The following is a 15,969-nucleotide window of genomic DNA, read 5'->3' as shown; positions in this document are numbered from 1 at the left end:
GCTTTTCATGCTAAGGCGCATTTGCGGTGCCGCTGCAAAGTAGCTCTGGATGGGAGGGTCAGTCTTAATACTTCAGTGTGACGCTCCAGCTTTGTTTAATCTATAACTTCAGTAGAGTGGAATTTAGGGTGGATTTGGGGGGAGTTTTGGATTTTGTTTTCTGTGGGGTTTGGTTTTGTTCTTTTTTTTTTTTCCTGCATAGATTACACCTTACCTTTAATTCACAGATTGTCCGAGGACTCCTGATACTCCAAACAGCGATCCTCGTTTCTCTACTAACAACAGACTGATGGCCTTAAAGAAGCAGTTGGACATAGAACTGAAGGTGAAACAGGGAGCAGAAAACATGATACAGATGTACTCAAATGGCTCCTCAAAGGTAAGGCTTCGGAATGCTTAAAGTGTGTGAAATGATTGTGATTTTTCATATTGCTGTGAATGTACAATGTATAAACAGCCTGTAGTTTCAGTGTTCTTGGTTTGGGGTATATTTTTGTTAAGCCATTCTGTCCAATCTGCTACAGAGTGCTACACCGTATTTTGTTGTGGTTTGATACCACACAAGCGATTGTTTTATCGATTTGTCCACATGCAGTTCAACCTAAATAACAAATCCGGCTTACTAAATTTAGTACATCTAGTAATCTTTGATCACGTGCGATTCGCTCAGCAGCAAAGCTCGCTGTGGCACCAACTGGGGTCTGATGCTTTTCTGAGCTTCACTAAAAAATGCATTAGTTTAAAGTTGTCGTGTGCACGATAATTACACAAAAGGCAGCATTGCCAAGTATGCTTCTGAAATGGTCATCTTGTTGTAACTGGCAGTAAAAAGACTTGTACCAAGTATTTGTTTTAATAAGATATATGTAATTTTCTGATAGAATTGTTCTAATCTAAGTTAGCACACGTGCACATCAACACAGAAAAATGCTTTCTATACAGAGGTGTGGTGTTCTAGAGGTAGCAACCGATAGCATCAATCTGAAATTAAAACAAAAAGCCACACTGATGTCTAGATCTGAATTTTAAACACACGTACGCTTGCACTCACTCTCTTGATAGCACCAGCAGCCCTACAAGGAGGGGAGGAGGGAAGGGTTTGCTAACCCCTAAATGACCTTGACTCATTACATACTCCTAACTATGCAATAAAAATCATCAGGCGCTAAGAATCCCTGAACTCAACTGGAAGAGAAGCCAAACCTTTTAAATGAAAAAAAAAAAACCCACCCTCAAACAAAAAACGACAACAAACTCAAACACATATTTGATGAGTGTAAGGGAGTTTGAGTTCTCAAATGAGAAAAAGGCTGGGGGGAACCTCTACTTACCTGCCTCCTTCACCCTTTGTTAGTTACTCATTACCTGTTCTTTCCGTATATTTCTACTAAATCGCTAAAGAGATGTATTTCCAGACTTCATGTTCCTGAGTGCATTTCTGGCAGGGTCTGGTGGAGAGGCCCTTCGCTTTGTGTCTGCCTGCTGCTTGACTTCCTTATCCCTCACAAAAACTACAGCGAGCGCTGCTCCCCCCCAGCAAAATGAGTTCAGACCAGACAGGTGTCTGGTGCCATCGGGCTCCCTTTGTCCCAGCACTGCTGTGGAACCAGCTGGGACCTTGGTAGCCTTCCCTGAAAGTAGCCTGCTAGCCTGGGGCAGAGGGAGGAATTCTCTGGAATCCACCTTATGACTAAGGGCCTGGGAATGCTCTCCATGGGCCCTTGGAAACCCTGGAGTCTGCATCCTCTGGGGCCATCTACTTAACATCAGATACACTTACAAATAACAATTGGCTGACCCAAATGGATCAAAAGGCGTATGTGAATAATGTTCCTAGTAAACCCTCGGCAAGTAACCTTATAACAGCCTGAACAAACTTAAATAAACATTCAGGCTATAATGTTAGACGTCGCTAGCAGGCTTTGATCAGACTAGGTAGAAAGGATAAATTCTGGTTTGGTCTATGACTGAGGCATGTAATTAAAATTGATGATTGAATCTTGTATTTGCAATTGGTCAATGCTTAAATAAGCCTGCCAGATTTGGGTGTGTGCAGTAACTGGGCTGGGGAGAGCCAGCTGCAGAACACAAAACCTTTACCAGCTTCTTCAAGAAACAGGGTGGAAATGGTGCGTATTCATTCTCCTGTTCTTAATATTTACGAGGGGAGTAGATAATTTGGCAGGTTTAAACGATAGGCCTGAGCACGATGATTACGTTTGAAAAAGCAGAGCTTAAAGCAACTCAAGCGCCTGGATGAGGTGGGCAAAAGGGGCAGAAAATTCTGGTTTGAATCCAACCCCAGTAATCCAGTCACAGGCCTCTTGGTAAAACATGTTAAACTCTCTTGTGATCTTTATTCAAGTGTCCTATATGATCTAATTTCAAATGTGTTGTTTATTTTCAGACCAAAATTTAACAGGGTTTGGTCAACCTTTGTCTCTAATAATGCAAGAGCAGCTGATTAGTGGCAATAATGAACCCATCGTCTCATGGGGAGGTTTTCCCTTTGTACTCACTCTGCTTCCTTGGGTAACATTCAGCTCAGCCTGTTTGGACTTCAGTGTTTGAGATATTGATGATCTTTCTTTGTATTTGTGTGGATTCTCTGAGATCCCAGGACAGCTTTGCAGGCACTGTCAGTTCTGTACTCAGGAGTAATGCTTTGAAATGCTTTGTATTCAGCCTCCAACACTAAAAGAGCTGCTGAGTATAACACATCCATTTTGATTCTAAAGATGGGATTTCTGGTCTCTTGAAAACGTAAGGATATCTCTGTAATCCTGAACCACCTCCATGCTGCTCATCGAAGAGCTGATGCTGCCCCTGAGCAAGCAAATCCATTGTAGTAAGAGGAGATGAGGGACAATCAAGAGCACCAAGAACAAAAAACAAAATAAAAGAGAAGATAAAGACAAAGAAACAGACGAGAATGATACAAGGATAAGGTTTAACGCAGCATTCTGGAGTTGCTGGTAATATGTTACTTAGTTCCTACATTCTGCTTTAGAGAAGGGTTATTTCAAAAGTTGAAATTTGTATTTGAGGAGGCATTTATTTAGGAAATTCAGTGTACCCATTAAATAAATGGATAGCTAACAAAAAATCTTAAACTATGAAAACTAGTGGTATCTCTCAGAAAGGTTGATTTAAACTCAGACCCAAGAGTGCAGAGGGAGCACCATTTCTCCCCATGCAGCTGAGGCCTTTTGCTGGCATGCATTCATGCAGGGCAGCATTCAAATGTCCGAATAACGTGTTAGGTGAGAGGTCATTGAGTAGCTCGGCGAAGGTGAATTTCTCTCTCAGTATACAGATTTTCCACACAATGTACTTTGTGGCATCAGTCTTCCTAGCTCTGGGTGTCTGTTCTGCACAGCAGTTCTTTGTCTTGCTTATGGTAAGGGGAAGAATTGGATTTCTTTAACTTGTTAAATAATTGATAACTTCATTATAGAATTAAAAATATAAGTATAAACCATGTCCATGGGAAAGTAAGTTATTAATGAGGTTATATGGTGGCTACAAAATGTGTTAACCAAAATAGCCTTTGGGCTATAACAAAGTGTGATACTCATCTATGCTGGCTGCTATTAATTACTGTGATTGATTGATACCACACAGGCAGGACAAATAGGCTGCCTTAAATTTTCTTATAGCCTTGCTACCAGTCAGCTCACCTTGAAATTATCTGGTAATTCCCAGAACGCGTAGAGAGCGCCATGCAGCAGCCGTAGAAGCAGATGCAGTTCCACATCGAAGAACCAGTTGAGAATCCTTTGCAAATCAGACCTCTGGTAGTTGGAGAACAAAAATGGTACACGCGAGGAACATGGCAGTGCTGACAGGGAAAGGGTGTGAAAACTTATCTTCAGAAATGTTCTCTTCTAAACTGCTTCTTGTGTTACTGCTTTTGAAAACAGAAATTGCTTCACTTGGTTTATTTAGATGAAAAGTACTGTACTTCAGGCTGCTGCTGAAATAGCTAATGAAGTCAACCTTGTATATTATTAATTTATTTGATGCAAGAAACATCTTCGGTTTTGATTTGTTCAGAAAAATGTACAGCAAGCTTATTTATAATGTGCTTTGTGTGCTGACTTCATGTTTCTGATTTCAAGATTGAATATCAGCTCAAGTGAATTAGTACATTGATTTCTATATGGATTTAGTCTAGCAAATTTGTCTGTTCTCATTGTTCTACATAGGGTGCAGGTATTTTGCACTTAATATCTTGTCCTTTCTTTAGTATGAGCTTACAAAACATTAATCTACACAGGTAACGTCACTAGATCATGCCTCCTTTATTCAGATTTAAACAGACACAGTTTCCAAAGGAGTAGCTTTTAGTCTTTAATCAACCAGAATGCGCTTCCGTCCTGAATTTCCACTAATGTCCTAATGTGGGTAGCTGAATCAGTCTGCAACATGGAATGGACCACACAGATCTAGCTCTTCTTCCTAAAGCATGTAGGTTTTGAAACTTTCAATGTGTTTTGTTCCATGAAGAGTTTATGGTGCTATCTTGCTTGTTTGTTTGAACAGGATCGAAAACTTCTTGCCACAGCTCAGCAGATGCTCCAGGACAGCAAGACAAAAATAGAAGTCATAAGGATGCAGATTCTTCAGGCAGTCCAGACCAACGAATTGGCCTTCGATAACGGTGATGGAGTAGAAAAGCAATACAATAACTACTGTTGGAATGCCATGTAGATACATAGCCATATGCACACAGGAGTTATCATACATCAAATGCTAGGCAAAGCTTGCATGAACCATAAATAATGGGTGACTGGGCATGCCATGTGTTAGGGTGCCCAATACATCTGACTAGAAGCAAAATACCTTGAGCTTGTTGAAGAGAAACCAAATCTCTCTTCATAATCCTTTTGATACTTTATGCGGTCAGATTTTGCTTGGTTGGTGGTCTTCGTTCTCCCATCATGCGTGCTCCCTTTTGCCTTAATGATAATTAGGAGTTTTCTTTAAATCATACAATCTCTACACTATCCAAAAAAAATAATTCTGACGCAGATACAAAGCCTGCTTTTCATACTTAAATAGGTTGACCTTGCTATTACTCATGGGAGCACAGATGGAGACGAGTTTGCCCTGTCTGTATGGGTATTTAGGCTAGACTGAGTAGTAAAGCAACTATTTTAAAAAACAACAGAAAAACACCAGTATTTTTAAAACAACCTGACTTGAAACACTTATCCTGCTCTTCAGAAGCAGCTTAAAACTCGCTTTGGAAATCTTTTAATAATAATATTCCTGAGCTACAGTAGCGCAAGCGTACTATAAAATTGTGGGTATGTTGGTGCATCTCTAAGTCTTGAATGTCATTCATGTGCATTTCTGAGTGTTGAAGCTGTATGACAGTGCTCGTAATCAGGGCCTGGAGAATGAAAAACTGGGAAGGGTTGGGGGGTTGTTTGGGGTTTTGTTCTAGGGGTGGTTTTATTTTGGTTTTTTTTTTTTTTACACTTCTTATACCTCTGGCTTTTTTTAACACCCCATCATAGCACACAGAAAGTATGTCATTTGTTTGGAAGAAAAAGAAGGATATTCGAGCTAGAAAAGGCTTTCCAATGCCTTTTTGCATTCCTGCTACTCCTAGAGCTTTAAACAGAAAGGAATATATTCAGGAAACTTTGTTTAGGGCATCTGAACCTTCTAGGAAGTGGGTATTGGAATAGTTAAGCTGAACCGTTTGAAGCTGGTCCATTTGAAGGCGGTTGAGGGGAACCTCTTACATCCTCTGTGTTGGCAGAAGCCAGATGCCCTGGGATTTGGTGTGAAGCGGGAGACTTAGCTACAGTTAGTAGAGTTAGTACAGCTTAGTGCAGTTAGTACAGCTTAGTTGGGAAGATTAATCCTCAGAGTGCGGTTCAGAAATATGTCAGTCTCAAACTCTCCTCCTTGCCTGCTGAATGACATCTGGGAGATTTGGCTTTTGTCCTTTAGCTTCCCTGAAGACATGTTTTCTCTCACATCCTCGAGTGATCACGGCTCTTTGAGGAGCAAGACCTGTGTATCAGATTGAGGCCCTGATCCATTATTTCTTCCTTCAAATGCTGATGCTTAAAAATGTCACTGTTGCTTTTATGACGTGCTTAAGGCTCTTTTTTTGAACTAACAAATCTGCATCTCTTGCTCTTTTTCTTTCTTTTTTTTCCTCCCCTTCCCTCTGTTTATGTGTGGGAGGGGCTAATATTAAAGAAATTAAGCATGGGCGTGGTCTTAAATGAAGAGTGTTTGTTTATATCTCTTTGCAGCAAAACCTGTGATAAGCCCTCTGGAGCTCCGGATGGAAGAATTACGGCACCATTTTAGGATAGAATATGCTGTAGCAGAAGGTGCAAAGAATGTGATGAAATTGCTTGGATCTGGGAAGGTTACTGACAGAAAGGCACTCTCAGAAGTAATTCACGTCACTACAGTTTCTGATACTTTATTTTAGATGGTCTTTCATGAAAAAAAATGGAAATGTTTCCTTTTTTTTTATTTTAAAAAGGCACAAGCAAGATTTAATGAATCAAGCCAGAAGTTGGACCTCTTGAAGTATTCACTGGAACAGAGATTGAATGAACTTCCTAAAAACCATCCCAAAAGCAGTATTATCATAGAGGAGCTTTCATTGGTCTCTTCACCCACATTAAGTCCTCGTCAGAGTGTAATATCTACTCAAAACCAGTACAGTACACTGTCCAAACCAGCAGCTTTAACAGGTATGATTTATGGAGCTTTTTTATTATTTTAATTTAAAGAAATCTTTAATGCCAACTTTATTTCTTTCTGGACATCTTTCACTGTTCTTCTTTTCCTAGACAAAGTCTGGCTTCTGGCTGCTTGGGTTTATGTTGTTTTACCACATTTATTAAATAAGTGGTTAGCATTACCAGTACTGATAGTTTGGGGTTTTTGTTTTGTTTCCTAAAACATTTTACGTGTAATTATTAAACCAGCCTTAACAGAGTAAGTTTATTACAAAACCAAACTGTAATTCAAATGTTACTCTAGTTACACGTGTGTAACTGAAACCAGAATTCAGTTTTGGAAGTGCTGTGGGGTCCTATTTTAAAACAAAAAGAGGAACTCTTCTGCTAAGTTGCAGTACTGATAAAATGGAGCGAGTCTACTTGTCTTCCATTTTAGTTCAGAAAGGCACATAGCACAGGGTGGGAAAAGCATTGGGACCTCAGCCGAGAGAGCTTGGGAAGCTGCAAAATGGTGAGGGGAGCTCTTTTTCATCATAGAGAATCTCAACTGATCAGTGACTGTGGGCAGGAAGTGTTGTTCCTTGCTTTTAAAACAGCTTTTTGATATCGTTTCTTTAATTGTAATACATTATCACGAGTCAAATATGTTATAGTGAGAGATAATTCCTCTTTAAATGTGATTTACTGATGCATATGAGCAGTTTGTAATAGGGATTATCAAAACAAAGCTGTACGCCTCTGAAGTTCTTAACAGTTTCACTTTCATATTAGCACTTGTGGAGCTTTTGTATTGCACGAGGTTGAAATGAATGGTGTCTTTGTGTTTTGCCTCTGACACTGAGAAAGTAGTTCAGTGCCACAGTCGTACTTAAAGTGCATCGGCAGATATGCATCCAGTCCTTGTACAAGATTTCAGCCTTTTTGCTTATTGATTACCCTGTTTTTCTTAAACAGTTTGGGAATGATGTGTTCTTTTGCCTTTTAACCTGTTTTGGGAGCCAAGAGCATCCTTTATCTTCATAGCCGAACGCTTAGCTGTCACTTGTGGCTGTTGGTTCCCCACAGGATGGGATTTCTTCTCAGGAGTGGTTTCTCTCTCTGCTCTGCAGGCTATAATGTTGCCAGACCATATTTGGGTCAAGCATGACTTAAGTTTCTGTTACAAAAGAATACTTCTGAGTTTCACAGTTCAGTACATTTTCTGTCAAAAGACCCTGCATTTAGAAGCTGCGTTTCTAGCCGGCAACATGAGTATGAACGGGCTAATTTTGCCACTTCTGATAGTTAATTGTCTTGGTGTCAGTGGTGTCACAGTTGTGTAGATGCTGCCTCATGCAGGAAGAGGCAAGCCTGCCATTCCTGTGACCATCCATGGTATTTGAAAGTTTCTGTGCTGCTGGAGGAAACTCTGAAGTTAGAGCAGCAGCCTCTATACCTCCTTTGGTTAAAGATGTGGTAGATCTTGAAGACTGGCTTTTCTAAATCCATATTCAGTCAAGTTGGAACAATTTAGTGATGTTAAACTATATACAGACTCCAATTTGACTTTAGCATCAGCAGGCAACTGTGATTTCTGAATGCATCCTAAACACATTTGTGGTCTCAATAGTCACTGTGTTCCTTTTAATTTCTGAAGTGACCTATCCAATAGGAATCAGTTATATAAAACTCGTGAAAAAATGTTACTGTCCCATCTGCGAGTTCTATTGTTTTAATAAGAAACTTAGGATTTATCATCTTATAAAATGCCATTGCTTACAGCTTGAACCCAAGTCAGGTTATTAAACAAGGATACTTCTGAGACACAGAACAAAAGCTTATTTTGTGTTATTTTGGTGAACTGTTAGATGGTCGAGTCCCACATATTTGACTCTTAATGTTTATTTTCAGTACGTTTGTCTGAGTTCTCTCTTGATTTCAGCTGATATTCCTGTTGTACCTTGTGGGGTTAGAAGGGGAGCTGTGGCCATAAATCAAGCATTAGTCAGTCACTTTGGACACCTAAGAACAGAAATCTTTGACAAACCCCGGCCTGTCTTGTTCTAGGTACTCTGGAAGTCAGGCTAATGGGCTGCCAAGACATCTTGGAAAACGTTCCTGGTCGATCAAAAGCCACATCGATTACGCTACCTGGTTGGAGTCCCAATGAAGCCAGATCAACTTTCATGAGAACCAGTAAAAATAAAAGCGGGAGCAGTAGAAACCTTCTGAAAACAGATGAATTGTCCAGTTCAGTACACTTTATCCTCTTATTTTATCCATCTCTTTTATTTAGATTTTAACGTGCATGCTGTGTTCTGTAATTTAAAATACCAAATTGATTTGAAGCTTTATACTTCTGTTTCTTGACCTGTCGAGTCGTTTATAAAAAACAAACAGAACCACAGCCACACTATTATGCCCCTAGGAACCAATTAAATGTGAGATTACATTTTTAAAGGAAACTTACTGAAGATTGTTTTGTTTGTGGAAAATCCTCTTAAAGATTTAAGCTGAGTTTGTGTACTTTCCTTACAGATGAAGTTTGTGCTGTGCTGAAGCTGGATAACACTGTGGTTGGTCAAACTAGCTGGAAACCTATTTCCAATCAGTCATGGGATCAGAAATTTACACTGGAACTAGACAGGGTAAAACTGTGGTCTTATTTCATTGACAGCAGCTGTAACGAACTCTTTAGATTAATTTCACGTTGCTTTGTGTTTTTATCCTGTTATGGTTATGTTCAGGTTTCGTATGTGCGAATATTGCCATCTTTAACAGAACGAGCTCCCTGGAGTTAAGCTGGGATGCTGGTTGGTGTTCTACAAGTTTTACCTTCTCTGGCCTGCAAACTGACATAATATTTTTACGCAAGATCTAATGTTTAGCATGTTTTTAGTCTGTGATAGATGGGGCTTAAATTTTTATTAGGATCATCAACGTCTCGATATTTGTCAGTAATATCAGATAGAGTTTGGATTTTTTGGTAAAGCCATGTCATAGGGTTTGTACAGTGCTTGTGTAAAAGCATTCTTGTGTGAAGTTGATAAATTCTTCAGGAATGATAAATTCTCTCTTAGTTCTTTCCTAGAACTTCAAATGTTACTTAGAGGACACAAGTATCTGAAATGATACTTGATCCTGACACCTTTTGAAGAGAATCTGTTTAGTAGGTTTAATCGAGCGTTTGTTTTTTAGATACCTGGTAGCTGTCATATTTTAAGGTACGAGGATGTTTGGGGTTTTTTCCACCAGTATTTAAAATAGAGTGAAAATCAAACTATATCTTAGAGCTTAAATGTCATCTCCAGTATATATTTAAAACAAATGAGAAATAGGGGGCAACAACACAAAACTCAACCCTTCCTGTTTACTCTCTCCCCACCCCTCTGAGCCCCAGACCAGATTCCCTCCATCTAGGAAAGGTGAGAGCTTAGACCTGCAGGTAGAGAAACTGAGGTTCGGGGTAGGAGTAGTGCAGAACAAAACTAGTGGCTGTGGAGACCTGACACTGTGATTAGTCTCAGACTAAGACTAGAATCAGTCAGAATTCAGTAGCAGCTCCTGCCAGCCCAGTAGGTGTTATGTTCACTATTCAAGAACTCGGTATTGGACGCTTTCTCGTGCCAGAAAAGGACCTTGGTTGTGCTGGGCATAACTGTGCATCCTTGCACACTTGAAATGGGCATTCCAAACCCCATCACGTTTTTATCTGCGTCTTCTGGACTTCTGTTTCTTTGTGTGGTCGCTGTAGGCTTTAAAAAGGACAACACTGGTGCATGACGATGGCATTAAACTGTGCTGACTGAGCTAAGTAACACACAATGCTGTGGTTATATTGCATTGCAGGATTCTGCATGTTTTGTAACAAGCATAAAAGACACCCTAAGAATATATAAATCCCACTGGTAAGACAGAGCAGTAGCTCTTGTTATTTTGAAGCGTTGGCCCCTCTTCATGACCGTTTTAAAAAACCTGTATATATTTTAGACACAGTGTGTCTGCAAGTAGTAAAATGTCTCTGTGCAGCCCTGAAATGCAATTGATACCTGGAAATATGAAAAACTAGTAAAGCTGAGGTTTCTAAACACACATACAAATTTGTTGTTGGAGCTTGAGCTAAAATATCTTGAACTCGCACTGTCATCAGACTGACTCAAGAAGTCCAGTGACTGTTTGTGACTCTGTCCTTCTGCTCCTGGGGGATTTTACACTTATACTTTTATTTGGACACTGGAGATCACATCTGAACTGAAGTGAAAGGTGCTGATTGTTCCGGCGGGAGCCAGTTAGCCCTGGTGCTCTGTTAGAGTCACAGCTCTACCTCTTGCTCCCGTTGCTCGATGTACAGAGCTCACCTGCAGAACGGTCACTAACCAGTGATTTCCCGTGTGTGTGTTTGCTGCCGTAGTCACGTGAATTGGAAATCTCAGTTTATTGGCGTGACTGGAGATCTCTGTGTGCAGTGAAGTTTCTGAGGCTGGAAGATTTCTTGGACAACCAGCGTCACGGCATGTGTCTCTACCTGGAACCCCAGGGCACTCTGTTTGCAGAGGTAAGGGGGCTTTCTTTAAACACTCAAGAAGTTTAAGATAAACTTTTAAGAACGCATTTGTTGCGAAGCTTGAATTGTAACACGCGCTGTTTGAACTGCAGGTGACGTTTTTTAATCCAGTTATTGAAAGAAGACCAAAACTCCAGAGGCAGAAGAAAATCTTTTCAAAGCAGCAAGGTGACTGTTTAATATAAACATGTAAAGCTTAGAAATTGTATGAATCTGTGATATGGAGCCCTAATATCTGTCTGTGAATAGAGCTGTTGATAGTGAAGGGATTGGCATTATGTTCATAATGTTTTCTTTTAGAATTCCTCATCATGTATTAGCATTTAATAGTGGCTAATTAGGAACTGCTAAGGAATATGACGAATTCAGTTTGTTCTTCATAAACTAAAAACTGATTAATGTGACTTCTTTTAATTATCGCTTTTGGCAATAAGTAAGGAAATTACTTGCGCGCTGTTTTCTTTTTTTCACAATATCCACAGGCAAAACATTTCTCCGGGCTCCTCAAATGAATATTAATATTGCCACTTGGGGAAGGCTGGTAAGAAGAGCTATTCCGACTGTAAATCACTCTGGCACCTTCAGCCCTCAAGCGTCAGTGCCTGCTACCGTGCCAGGGGTCGATGCAAACATTCCTGAGCTCACACTGCCAGCCAGGTAGGGGACAGCTACAACTTGGAAGTACTTTGAAGAGCAGGAGTTACAGTGAGATGGTTATGCCCTAATCTACATGATGTATGTGAAGTCTGTTTGTCCTGCGAGACTCCAAACTGTCCAGAGTTATCATTTTTGGACATCTTCTTTATAGACAGGCACACACAGAGGATTTGGTTTGGGAGAGAGCTAGTAATGTGCAGTTGTCAGTTGGTTTTCATACTGTTAAAACAGTCTCTGCTGTACACTGAGGAGTTATTTATTTTTTTTGCCAGTGACTCTCCTGTAGCCAAATTGGACTTTGAACTGGAGCCTGAGCCGCCACCTGCTCCACCCCGTGCGTCTTCCCTCGGGGAAATAAGTGAATCTTCCTCCGAGATAAAGGCTCCTGATGTGCCACCTCAGGCAAGTTGCTTGAAGAACTCGGGGCTGTGCAGTTTAACAAGGTTGTACTATTGGCATCTCTAGGATGGATTTCTTCCCTTGTACTTCAGCACACGCTCCCTTGACTTACACACATCGAATTGTCTCGACAGAATGCTCCGATTGCTCCTGGTAGCAAACTGGTTCTGTGGTCAGTGTGTTTAATTTGTGTCCACCGCAGAAAGTAACAAAAGCCCAAAATCATTAGAGTATTCTGGAAAAAATGGTTTTACTAACAAAGAGCGGAATGACTGGAGCAATAGGTTTCATCGACCCGTTAAAAGCTTGCTTATCTCTGTCACCTTAGAGTGCACCTCTTGGGATAAGAATTTCACGTGCTTACAGTAAAACCTCTGCAATCATTTTCCTTCGTAATTAGTTTTAAATTTTCAGGCTTCTTTTTCTTTGCAGGATGAAGTAACAGCTTTTGATTTTGAGAACGGCAGAAATAGTATTGTCCCAAAACTCCAGCCTGAAATAATCTGTGAGTCCGATGTTCCCCGCTCAGACATAAAATACACCCGAGAGCCTGAAGATAGAAGGTAAAAACAAAGTTGCTTTGCTGCTTATCTGAGTAATGTTTCTTAAAGTTAATAAACTAGAAGATTTTTGACTGCTTTTTTTCTTACTTGCATAGATCACAACAAAGATTTCAGTTCAGCCTGAAGGATTTCAGATGTTGTGCTGTCCTGGGCAGAGGACACTTTGGAAAGGCGAGTGTCGAAAGGCTACACCAATTGTCAAGACTGTATCACAAATTAGATACAGCTCTTGAATTAATGGCTTATCTTCTGTTTTAGGTGCTGTTGGCGGAGTACAAAAACACAAATGAGATGTTTGCTATTAAAGCCTTAAAGAAAGGAGATATCGTCGCTCGTGATGAAGTAGACAGGTCAGTTTGTAAATATATGATGCATGGACTCCATAAATCAATGTGTTTCCTTTCTGCGTGCAACACAGCTCTAAGCTCTACCAAACAACGGTTAAATTCAGTGAAAGGGCAGAACAAGGTGTCCTCTCCCTGCCTGGTTGGCAGCTGCAGATGTTCAGTCTCCTTTCTGGGGCAGGGAGGCAGTGGTGCAGACTGGGAATACTGATTTCTTTTAGTGCCCCTCTTACCAGGCCTGTGCACAGCACTGATATAAAGCTGGTCCTGTGTTTCATTTAGTTTCTTTTGCAATTGTTTATTCTGATTACTTGCTTATAGACTTGGCGTCACGTTGCGGGACAGTGACTGTTCGCATTGCTCAGCCTGTACCGTCCTGATACGCTTTGTCCATCATATTGTCCCTTATGTCCTGGGTATAGTTCACTCATCTCAGTTTTGGGACAAAAAGATTAAAAAAGGATTTTTTTTTCATTGCTTTCCACCGTTGGAAGTGAAGTGGCAGTTACAAAACTGTCCAGTTTTAGTGCAAGAAGGGGCTTTTGAACTGTTTAATAGTGACTGAGTTCATTTGGCTTGCAGGAAGATAACTATATTAAGAATAAGCAACAGATTACCTAGTTGGATAAGGAGAAATATTCTGGAATCACTATAATAGGTGTTTAAAATATCGTTACTGCTCTTCCATGTTATGTATTTTATACCATTAAAACAAAAATGGATTGAAGCTAACGCCGCACGGTGTCGAAGCGACCCTAATGCACATCTGAGCAGCTGGAAGGGAGATTGGCAGGGTGCGGTTTTCATGGGCTGCCAGGTTGCCTTTTTATTTGTGAAAGCTAAATGCGATTTTGTGGAAACCCTGGCATCATCAGCTTAATGCGCGTGCAAGTATTAAAAGCTCTTTTTGAAACTAAAGATGCTCTTATCCCGAGGGACAGAGGGGAAAAACACAAGGTAGAAATTACCAATAGTTTCAGAGAGTTGAAAAATTGTGGATCAGCATTCAGCTTTAAATTGTTACCAATTTTCTGTTTGCAGCTTGATGTGTGAAAAGCGAATATTTGAAACTGTGAATAGTGTAAGGCATCCCTTCTTGGTGAACCTTTTTGCTTGTTTCCAAACCAAAGATCACGTTTGCTTTGTAATGGAATATGCTGCTGGCGGGGACCTGATGATGCACATCCACACCGACGTCTTCTCTGAACCCAGAGCAGTGTGAGTATCCGTCCCCTAAATGAAAAGTTAAAATTGCAGGCAAGGCTAAAAAAAAGGAAAGAATAAGCCAAATTAGAAATCCATAGCTACCGTGGCACTGGGCGCTACAGAGGATTCATCCTCCAGGCCGAGCAAGCACACACTGCAGCTGGAAAGCAGCAAGTTCAGGCATTTTTGCCGTCTGGCTTTAAAACTCTGACCTTGTATAAAGCTAACCTGTACCTGAAAAAACAACTGGTAACCTTCAAAGGATGGGTAGTAAAACAGATCAGAAGTAACGGGCTTCACATTCTGAGAAGCAAGGCAAGAATCCACTGAAATGTTAACTTCTTCCACAGGTTCTATGCTGCGTGTGTGGTTCTTGGGCTGCAGTATTTACACGAACACAAAATTGTATATAGGTGAGTAGCCACTGACCCTTTCCAGCGGGTGAGTTTCAGCTGTTCTGAACAGCACTGAGATGCAATTCTGTTCTTCAATGTTCGTTTAGAGATTTGAAGTTGGATAACTTATTGCTGGACACAGAAGGCTTTGTGAAAATTGCTGACTTTGGTCTTTGCAAAGAAGGTAACGGCCCTTTCGTTGTCTTTCTCGGGGAATTCCTCACTCCTGGCTGCTCCTCGAGACTCGGGGACTGCCGAGTGTGAACAGTGTGTGCTTACCCTGTGTCACTGGAAGGAAGAAACACCTCTCTGATGGGACAAGTGTGGGGACAGGAGGAAGTTCCTCACTAGGGAAGAACCAGGAGCATCTGAGGGCAGCCCTATTTTGTTATTAATTTTGTTTTTATCTGTTCCGATTCTTACTTCGTTGTATCCGTGTGTTTCAGTACAGCACGCTGCTGCGCTTCAGGCATTAGCAGGAGTACTGGGTGCTTTCCTCATTCAAAACACGTTTATGCTGTACAACACAATCAAGTGCCATTATAATCCATGCCTTATCTGGTTTTTTTTTTAATACAAATGCACCCTCTGTTTGTTTAACTCTCAAACAGCAGCAACTCTCAGTAGATGGAAATGACGCGCAAAGTGCACTAGAGCTAAAATAGAGGCCGTTACCCAAAAGGGAAGCAGAGATGCTAGGAAGTTACTTTGAAGCATCCTGCTACCGGCAGCTGCCTGTTAAATATGACATAAAATAGAGGCAGCGACTAGAAATGCAGCATCTTTCTCAGACCCCTTCAAATGGTTTCGCTGCACTCCACGTTGTACTCTGCTGGGTGGAGTTTTGCCACTAGAGAAGCATCCAGTGGTTTGAACCAAAGCACCGTGATCTCTGCGCGTGGAACGAGTGCAAGAGCGATTGTCTTTCCAAGCAAAGATAACTGGGGGACTGAGGTGTAACTGGAAGCTTAATTTGGCTCATTGCCTATAAAGAAGCATCTCCTGGAGGCCACGTGGAACAAGGGTGTGGGAGGGAAGAGTGGGGAATGTTTCACCTTGTTGGCCTGAGCCTTCACGAAGGGCCTGGAAGGGCATCATCAGCTGGAGTGGCTCTGGGGAGAGGTTTTGCTTGTTAGAGGA

At 41.0% G+C, this 15,969-nt stretch overlaps 1 protein-coding gene across 1 annotated transcript in view; it reads left to right on the top strand.

Moving 5' to 3' along the window:
- Positions 1–15,969, top strand: part of PKN2 (protein kinase N2) — a 51,821-nt gene that overhangs the window by 31,704 nt on the left and 4,148 nt on the right. The window contains exons 3-18 of the mRNA XM_069862813.1: positions 228–379; positions 4,546–4,663; positions 6,279–6,424; positions 6,518–6,731; positions 8,769–8,951; positions 9,240–9,349; positions 11,113–11,256; positions 11,358–11,433; positions 11,748–11,922; positions 12,195–12,324; positions 12,754–12,884; positions 12,980–13,055; positions 13,143–13,234; positions 14,270–14,446; positions 14,785–14,847; positions 14,937–15,013. Of these exons, the coding sequence (XP_069718914.1) occupies positions 228–379; positions 4,546–4,663; positions 6,279–6,424; positions 6,518–6,731; positions 8,769–8,951; positions 9,240–9,349; positions 11,113–11,256; positions 11,358–11,433; positions 11,748–11,922; positions 12,195–12,324; positions 12,754–12,884; positions 12,980–13,055; positions 13,143–13,234; positions 14,270–14,446; positions 14,785–14,847; positions 14,937–15,013 (2,064 nt within the window). The remainder of the gene's footprint in view (positions 1–227; positions 380–4,545; positions 4,664–6,278; positions 6,425–6,517; positions 6,732–8,768; positions 8,952–9,239; positions 9,350–11,112; positions 11,257–11,357; positions 11,434–11,747; positions 11,923–12,194; positions 12,325–12,753; positions 12,885–12,979; positions 13,056–13,142; positions 13,235–14,269; positions 14,447–14,784; positions 14,848–14,936; positions 15,014–15,969) is intronic.

The sequence above is a fragment of the Phaenicophaeus curvirostris genome, chromosome 8 (genome assembly GCF_032191515.1).
Source record: "Phaenicophaeus curvirostris isolate KB17595 chromosome 8, BPBGC_Pcur_1.0, whole genome shotgun sequence".
In the NCBI taxonomy this organism is placed as follows: Eukaryota; Metazoa; Chordata; class Aves; order Cuculiformes; family Cuculidae; genus Phaenicophaeus; species Phaenicophaeus curvirostris.
Note: the sequence above shows the minus strand (reverse complement) of the source record. Positions and strands in the feature narration are given on the sequence as shown.